Source organism: Crocodylus porosus, unplaced genomic scaffold (genome assembly GCF_001723895.1).
Source record: "Crocodylus porosus isolate Cpor-Errol unplaced genomic scaffold, CroPor_comp1, whole genome shotgun sequence".
Lineage (NCBI taxonomy): Eukaryota > Metazoa > Chordata > Crocodylia > Crocodylidae > Crocodylus > Crocodylus porosus.
The window spans coordinates 62,149,906-62,159,491 of NW_017728949.1; the positions used below are offsets into that span (position 1 = coordinate 62,149,906).

The following is a 9,586-nucleotide window of genomic DNA, read 5'->3' on the forward strand; positions in this document are numbered from 1 at the left end:
TAAGGACTCTTCATGTATTCAGACATATGAAGGTTAAGTCCATGAAAAAAAGGAAATGTTTCCTTTCTGACAGTGAGCAGTATGGGAAATGTAAAGGAGACAAAAATAGGTCTTTGTGAGTTTTCAAGCTGTGAAATGACCTCTCTTGCTTCCTTGGTGCTTACATAGCTACATCTGCTCTCTGTGAACTGTGGCATAATCCAAAATGCATTTGACAGAAGAGTTCAAGCAAGTGAAAAGGATAAATAAAGACATACAAAAAAACTACAAGCCTTGGTTCCAAAATGGTACCTTTTATTAGATCAACTGGAAAATGGCAAGAAAACTGTCCTTTTCTGCAAGCTTTTGGGATCAAAGTCCCTTTGTCAGGCTTTGGGAAAAGCGTAGATGGTACAAGATGGTAAAAAGTCCCCATAGGTAGAAATGATAAATAAATGCACTTCCAAAAACTGACCCCACTCAGACCCCTCCAGCAGACTGCAGGTTCTGCAAATCACAGAAAATGCTTGGTCCATTATTATTCCTAGGCAAACTAAGACCTAAGACAAGACTGATGCAGAAAATCCATCATCAACTTAAAAGTTTACATGGCTTCACTTCAATTCTTTTTCTTTTTTTCCTCCAGCATGTTATGCCTGGACACGAAGGAATCTGAAGACCAACTTATGTAAGTGGTGCGACTACACAATCCCAGTGTGCGAAGACAAGGTATGCTACAGCAACTGCAATTTGAACTCCTACTGTGAGAATCCATATGAAATCTGTGTGGCTATATGGTAAGTGATCATCCTATTGTAGCACACTTTGTACTAGAGTAGCATGTACTCAATTTATGCAGAAAACAGAAGTGGTGAGTGTGAAATTATGTGCTTTTCTATAAATGCACACACGGATCATTTTCAGTAAATTATCTTCCTCACCCTTCTCCCCAGCCCATCCATTGTAATCAAAATTATTGTTTGCACTGCAGCCCTTTCAGACGTTCATTCGAGGGCACAATATGTGACATGCAGTCGGCATGCTAGAGGCGATATCATCTATTAGACCAACCAGACAGCTGAAAAATGACATTTTACTCCATAAATTGGGCTAAATCCTGCATCCTTACCCAAGCAAAGCTCCCATGTATTCAACCCAGCAAACAGATTCTACTGGGCAATAACAAGCTGGATTCTCAAATCCTTACTCAGGGCCTAATTTATCACACTCTTCAGCTTGGGAGATGTTCTTGTTCACTTTGGAAGACCCAGACTAATTATTCAGAGCTTACCACTTGGAAATAATGCAATCATCAGAAACTCATGCCAAAAAAGCCTTGATGTCAGACCACATGGTCATGAGTTCCATATGGCAGAGATATATGAATACACGCCACACTTCACATAAGAACCACTTTAACTGCAGGGAACCAATGTCATTCAACTGGAGAACCTGCACCACCTCCTTCCACCCTCTGTATAGGAGGACACTGAGGCCCGGGCAGGAAGGTTGCAGTTCCACAGGAACAAGTGGACTGAGATAACTCCCACATAGTCTTTATTAGGACAGAGCAATTTTTTTCCCCCCACCTCTCAGCAAATAGTTTATTCATCAAAAGGCATTCTGGTCTACCCAAAACTAAACACAAATTCACCAGTGGTGTCAGCTAAAAATCCTTTCTGGCTTCATTTTATAAGACAAAGGAACTCTTACCCCCATATCTAATAGTCTAGTGGTTAAGATGCTAAACCAGGAACCTGCCCACGGATGCTGGAACCCAGGTCTCCCACCTCTCAGGAAAGTGCTTAGTCACCAGGTTATAGGCTATTTCTCATTTTGGAGAGTCACTTAGTTTTCCTTGCTGGAACAATTCTACTTTGCATTAAATAATGCATATTGGGCCAAAGAGAAAAAATGATCCTACAAAGCCTGGATTTTTTTTTTTTTAATTGGACCAACTGCATGCTTGGCATAGACTGAGATGATTCAAATCAATGTATTCTTCTTTAGGTAACCTGCATTGTGTTCACAAGCTGGCCTCAGTCTAAACCAACTATGCAGTTGGTCCAATAAAACATAACACTCACAATAATTCTTAGCTCTTGCATATCTCCTGGACCATCATACCCAAACCCCTACAAAGTCTGCCATTTATGGCTCTCATCTAGGACATCCAGGTTTCAGATCTTGCTCCAGTGAATATTCAAGTGGACCAACCTTAATGGAGGTAAGAGCCATCTTCCCCCAAATACCTTGCCTCAGGGGTGGTTGGTTTCAGGTTGTGGGCCAGAATGACTCAGCTTGGGTCAGAGGTGTTAGGATCTGGCCACCACCACATTGCTCCTTCACTCTTCGGCAGCATGAGAAGAGAGCCCATACCTGCCATCTTTTCCCAGCTGCGGCATGACAAGAGCAAATGCTGTTGAAGCCTAGTGCCACTGAATACAGCTTCAACCCCATGTCTGCAGGCCAGATTAAATGGCTCCATGGGCCAAGTCTGCTGTGCAGGCTGTAGGTTGCCACCCTGTGCCCTACACCATGACAACAGGGCACTACCTTAGGAATATGGGTTCAAGACTCCTATGCAGCAGAAAGTCTCCCACTTCCTGACCTAACCATTGAGATACAAAGGGATCTAATGTCCTGCACGCTGACCAAGTCCAACTCTTCACTGCTTTGCCTTTTGTCAAACAGGCCTGAAATGGAACCAAAGGCTTTTATCAAAAACTGTCCTGGTCATTTTTTATTTCAATATGAGAAATATTCATGTTGAGTTTATATTAGTATTTTTTGGTTTGGTTAAACCAAAACACCCTTATTTCCACAGCATAGGCTTTTACCTCTGTCTGTTAATAGTATGACTAATACCAGCTACAAACTCTCTCATCTTCCATGGGATTCTACTTCATGCCAGGGCCTTGTTGGACAGGACACTTAGCACGCGCTTGATTTAGATTGTAGTAAGCGTTACTGTGTTGTATTAAAAGTTAGAACATGTTCCAAGCAGTCACATAGTAATGTATACTGATCTCAGCCTGCTCTGGACAGGGCTGGAGCCAGATCCAACCCCCCCACCCCTGCACTCACCCTAGCACCATGTGCCACACACTCGTACGTTTGCCTGTGAGGACATTGTTACAGGGGAGCACTGGCTGGTGACTCCAGGGTTCGGTTCGTTGCTGTCCCCCACTCCCCCTTTTTTCCTTGCCTGCCATGCCTTGGTGTTTAGGTGAATCTGATAGGCTGTCTCATTCCACCAGGGGAAAAGGGCTGGGTTAAGGCATTACCATCTCTGCCAGCTGTGTCTTATTTAATTCGCAGTTTTCAGGTGAACAGAACTGTGTTTCCACTCTGGGTCATAAAGTCTGTAACATAAAACATCACCCATCTGGGCTCAAGGAGGGAAAAAAACAAACAAAACATCCCTCTCACCACAGCCAGGATCCCCACCTGCTCGGGTCCACTCCCCATCTGTTCGGGACCCTGATTTCTTGCTGCTGGGGTATCGTCCCTCTCCCTTGCGAAGGTAGTTGCTCCTGGCTCCCCAGTTGGGCTTCCATCCCCCTTGCCCACTGTCAGAAACCAGCCTTTATACCCCCTAGCCATTCCCCTTTGTTGGCCACTTGACCCTGCCTGGTCAGGTTAGCACAGGAGTCTCTCATCTGAGGCTTGCAGTCTCTAATAGGGGTGGGTCCACAGCTTGATGCCAGCTGCCTCTCATCACCCTCCTTCCCTGGATCTTCACTCCTTTTGGCTTGGAAGATCCTGGTCTTAAAGGGATCTCACTAGGCTGTCCTCTATAAAACCAGATGAATGGCCACCCTATCTACTCCTGTTGCTGGATTCACGAGGGAAGCTGCTGCTGAGTCTTGAACTGGCTCCAGTGCAGTGCTGGGGGCTGGGACCAGGACTGAAAATCTGCTTAGTCTTGGTCCCACGTCTTGCACCACATTGTAATCTTGAACCTGGATTATCTCCGTGGAGCAGTCCAACTGCTGCTGAATACGTGCTACTTAATATGATCTGGAGATACTTCACTCACAAAAGGTTGTAACTTTGCTACGATATGATCACACTTATTAAGTTTTACTGTTTGAACCCATAGAAGTTGGCATTTAAAATGCAGGTAACGTGTCCTAAGTATAATGAGAGACATGTTACTTGTTAACTAACAGGGCGCAATTTTTTCCCTAGTGAAAATAAGGCCTCAAAGCTCAAATCTCTCTGAGTGGTTGGATCCCTTAGATATATCATTGGTTCCACCTGTGAAAGACCATGGTCAGGAGAACCCAAGACAGGAGCAAGCAGCATAAATCACCTCACAAGGAACTGGACCATTAATCATAGGAATGGGTTACAGCTCGAACTGCTTATCTGGTCTCATGAAGGACTTGCCTAGTGGTCATGGGATAAGAGATCACTTAATAAATCTGAGTCAAACATGTTTCTCTGAGCTCTGAAAGAGTCTGGTATATGAAAGCCTGTAACCCTGCAGCCTCCTCCCGTCTCACTTCTCGCCATCAACATTGCCACTTGCAGGGAACTAGTTAGCGTTTTATCTCATGCTTCATAAGAAGTGGTTAGCAGATAGTGTTGTTAGTGGGATTCAGGGTTCCTGTGCAGAGACACACTGATGTCTCAGACTGTCAAAATCTACTGGAGCAAACAACACCTCCCAAAAAACCAAAATAAAATAAAATTGATGGCTTTTGCACCCCACCTTTCAATGGCAAAGGCACATATAGAGGATCTTGCTTTGATACCCAGGGTTTCAACAACAGTTTCCCTTCTATACCTTTTCTGTTCAAATGACTAATTCCTCCTCAGAATACATTCTTGTCTCAGCAACCTAGAAAAGAGATCAAGATTGTGCCTTTTATTTCCCTCAAGGATAGCAGAGGCCCCAGGCAGGTATATAACTAAGCATAACTAAGAAAAACAAGGTTGGGTTTTCCCGAACGCTCAGTGTCAGGACCGCAGTTGCATTTTCCCTTTAGCCTACTAGTTGAAAGCCAGAGCTGGATTCTTCCCCTAGTTTCATTACTGACTCAAAACCTCTTTTTTGCCTTAATTCCCCTCGCCTGTGCAATCCTAGGAGGGGAGGTGCTGCTGAATGTACATTGTTGGATAGGTGCACATGACTGTAGGTTCCTTGCACAGGTTTCACGTGCCTGGAGGCCAGCTATCTAGCTGTTCATAAACACACGTTCCACAACAAAGGCCTAACCCTAAACCTTACTGAAGCAAGGAAGTTTTGGGACACACTTCGATTTCTTAGTCATATTTTGCATCCACTCAGTTTGGAGAGTTTTGTATGTGGTTCATTTAGCTGTCACCTCTCAGGCGAGGGACGGGCCCACCACTGTGAATTTGGACAGCAAGGCTAGGGACAGACATTACACAAACTGGTTTAAATGATGAGAAGCTGGTTTAAACCTGCAACAGAATAGAAGTTCAGTGCACATAAACCAGTTTGAAGATGGCTGAAACCAGTTTGGGATGAACCTGGTTGAATGCAGCATCAGACTTAACTGTTTGGGTCAAACCGGTTTATGCAATGTTGTTCCCAGACCCAAAGGAGTTCCCTGGCTGCTGTGCCAGTCTTGGTACAGTAAATGGCAGAAGTCAGTCTGGAAGAGCCCATACTCACAGCCCCAGCCATGGTAACAGCTTCTGTTTTTGTTTGAGATTATGGCATAGTTTCCGCAGTCAGGTCTCTGGGGCTGGTTTTACATTAGCTTTTCATTTCCTTTCAAATTGTTGTTCTTAAAGTGCTGATAAAGGCTGTTTCTGAAAGGAAAACTCAAAAGCTGAAAGAAAAACGTGTCCCTTTGGTTTTGTGGTCAAGCTTCCCCCCTCGAGACTATTGTCTTGCTCCCTGGAAGACTCCTGGAGCAAAGACCCGACTCCGGAATGCCGCTTTCACAGTTACTAGCAGTAAAACAGTCTATTAGCTGCTAATTAGATATTGCTAGACAAGGCATGCACACACGCCACCCATTATAATGGGAACATTCCCATTGCCAAATTCCTCCCTCTCCACTTCTTCAAAATACTTGTAAAGCCCCACGAGGTGTCCATCCGTCATGGCCAGAGCCCTTCCAGTGGTTCTGCTTTCCCGTTTGTGTCCTGTGGGCCCTTGCTTGTTCAGAGCCAGTGTTTGCCTGGTATGTCTGCCTTGCTGTCCAGTTCTGTGTCCATCTATGTTTTTCATATCATCTAGCCAAGGACTTAAAGAGTGTGCTTCATGGCACAATACCCCCAGTAAAGTCACACTGCCCTGTTGAAGTGGGTACTCTTTATCCTGGTTTTCCTAATGAGATGCACAGTGGGTGGCAAATGACTTGGGTGCCGGTGCTGGGATGGGGGCCAATCGGGAATCAAAGTTACTGGATAGGAGCACAAACTGGAGTCAGAGAGGGAAACAGAGCCCAGGGGCAAACAGAGTCAGGAAACCAGGAGGTTGAGAGATGCGCAAAGTCTGTAAGTGAGCTGAGTCAGGCAACCAGGAGTGCAAGAGGAGAGTGAAGGCTACGGGTCAAGTCAGAAAACCAGGATGTCAGGAAGCAGGCAACTAGCAAAGTGCAGTCCTAGGTAAGGAAGAGCCCTTTGCCCCAACATTTCCTGTTCCTTTCCTTGGTCTTATATAGGGGAAGTGCAGGGTCAGGCAACATGAGCCAGCCACTTGGGTATCAGGGAGCAGGAGGAGACTCTGGCACTGATGAAGCCAGACCCCATCCAGCCTTTGGGAACAGCAGCCTGGTGGTGGATTGGGGTTGATGGCTGTGCTAGTGACACTGGGTCAACTCGAGGAATATGGGACAGAGCCACAGCAAGAGCATCCTGGTCTACATTCCCCTTCCTGTTCTTGTGGCTGAGATGCATCTTCTTCCTCCTTAAAACAAATATCCTATATACCCATTTGCGCTGTTCCTCCCTCGAAGCAATTTCAAGCCCTTCATCTTCAAGGGCCTCTACAATTTTGCTTGCCTGGCGCATCTCTGTTCTTACCCCATGAGCTCTTCACTCAGCTCAGCTTGGTTCCCTGCAATATTGCTTTTCTCTCTTTAGCTTGTACCACCTGATATGCCAGACCAATGCCACATGCTAACCTTCAGGTGACAGCATATCATGTTATCTCAGTCACGCCAAGGGGATAGAGGCATAGTGCCAGAAGAGATCGATTCCTGGCTCCATTTGCCAAACGGCCTGCTTCTAAGACAAACACATCTCAAAACCCATGCCCCCAAGCAGCATTAAAAAGTCACTGGTATTTTTAAACGTATTCTTTAGCGAACATATAAAACTTGGTTATCAGTAAGACGTGCACCAGAACTAGGCAACCATGTGTCCTCTGTTACTCTTCCCTGTTTGTTCTCATTTGAGTTTAATCTTTATCGGCATGGTACAGCACTATGTACACTTACAGTCAGATAGAAACTTTAAATGTTACATAGACAAATCCCAGCTGCGGAGTTTGGATCTGAATTTCCTGAATCTTGTGGTGGTGGTGGGGCAGGAGCGGGGCTCAGACCCGAGATTCTCTTTTGGGTTCATGTCATTATATACAAACATGCAGATCACACAGCAGCCTGCTTGTTATATGTATTGGCATAAAGCCCATGCTGTACAAGTCACCTTACTTTAACTTTCAGATGCAGGAATCCCTGGTTGGCCAGTCGCTTTCTGCCCTGCACAAGAACAGCAAGTCCCCAAAGCAGGGACTGTCTTTGTTGCCTGCCAGTACTGCACCTGGGAGTTCAATCCTGGCCTGGAGTTTCAAGCTGCTATTGTAACACAATGAACAGCAGCACTGAGACACTAGTTACTAGCAAAATCTTGCTTTAAACAAGTCTCAACCTTTTCCCTCCAGCTACCAGTTAAAGAGATTTGTTTTGTGGTGCCATCAAAGAGTACCCCAAGCTGCGCTACTGCATGCATGCTTCACTGAAGCATCAGAGAGGACACACACTTTTGCAGAGCTGTGTTGTGTTAGAGCATAAGCTGATCTTAATGCAGTCATAGCACTGGAACGAGCTAGGAATAATGCAGTTCTTGTGCAACATGAGTTTTCTCCCCAAACCACAAACAGACGACCAAATCCTCCCATTCATCACATGCTCAATGGATTTCCATTAGCTTTTGCAGAAGCTGCACCTAGCCACTATACAGCAAAATCTGTGGCATGTTAAAACAGTGCTTGACCTCCTGACATGGCACAATACCAGGCCCCAACCATTTGAAACACCTCCAGAACCAGTCTCCTGATGGCTCACCATCACCCGTGGCTTCAGACCTAATTCTAAGAGCTTTTCTCGCGGGAGTGAACGAGGTTCCACGAACATGGAGGAGTTTTCAGGATCAGGCCTTACACGTGTTCATTCTTTCTCAGTGCTGGCTGCAACAGTGTGACACGAGCCTCCAGATCATTTGTGGCCAAATGTTTAAAATACAAGAAGTCCAAACCTACCCATTAATTCTCCCACAAGTCTCCTGAGGGGTCACTGGCCCTTTGACATCCCAGCGTGAGGTCTAGCTTTCAGACGTTCAGCAAGACTGTTTAAATCTCCATAAGCTAAGTTTATCACCACACTCCACTGGGGGCTTTCACACACAGCTGAAGGAATGCAGTGTGGGTGGGTTTTCTTTTCCTTTTTTTTTTTAATGTGACCACATCATTCTCTTCTACACAGAAAACCACTGGAGAAATGAGGATGTTTGCCCCCTGAAATCCAAGGCTATTCTGAGATTCGTAATGCAATCCCTACAGACACTACTAGGACGTGCTTGGAGCCTGTGCAGACAAGTTCATGGATACGTGGCGCTGCATTGTGCTGTTAGTGGGCTCCAAGTATGCTGTACAGAAATTACTCGGAGCCCAGGAGCTTGACACAAGCGCTGCTTCATTCAGGGTCTCGGTTTTAGCTTCCGAGCATGGCGTAGCCTCAGAGTCTTTGCATTGTGAGCAGCTGGTTTCAAACGGTTCTCGCTAAACCTCTTAAAAAGGTACAGTCGCCCTCCTCTTCCTTCCCCAGCTAAACAGAACAACGAGCAAACCAGACAACATAAGGCAGGATCAACCCACTAACTTTGTTCAATTAGTGTCTCAGGTGCCTCTCTCTTCCACAAGTACCTACAAGTGCCCCCGCAAGAGGCCACTACTGCTGGAATCAGGTGGCAGGAAGTCTATTCGTTCTGGCTGAGCCACGTCCAGGACTTGGCCGCCTCATCCTGTTGTGCCTGTTGAGACCTCCACAGACAGAGCAGGTGATTCAGGGCCTTTCTCCCCCTTTTTTTTCCCCCTGAGATTAGGGGTAGGTCTTCCCTGTTTTTCCAAAACCTGTCTGCCTCTACGCCACCAACCTTATATAATCCCAGGGCTAGCCCTAGTCACCCCACAGCTGTTTGTGACAGCCATTTCCCCTCAGATACTCATATAGTTTCATAGTTGCTAGAGTCGGAAGGGACCTAGGTAGATCATCTAGTCCGACCCCCTGCCTTGGCAGGAAAGACCACCGGGGTCAGATGGCCCCGGCAAGGTGCTCATCTAACTTCCTTTTAAAAATCCCCAGGCTAGGAGCCTGCACCACTTCCCCTGGAAGCCGGT

The 9,586-nt window shown here is 46.0% G+C and overlaps 1 protein-coding gene across 1 annotated transcript in view; it reads left to right on the forward strand.

Moving 5' to 3' along the window:
* Positions 1 to 9,586, forward strand: part of LOC109322762 (TGF-beta receptor type-2-like) — a 53,765-nt gene that overhangs the window by 26,050 nt on the left and 18,129 nt on the right. Inside the window, exon 2 of the mRNA XM_019553934.1 lies at positions 626 to 776. Within this exon, the coding sequence (XP_019409479.1) occupies positions 626 to 776 (151 nt within the window). The remainder of the gene's footprint in view (positions 1 to 625; positions 777 to 9,586) is intronic.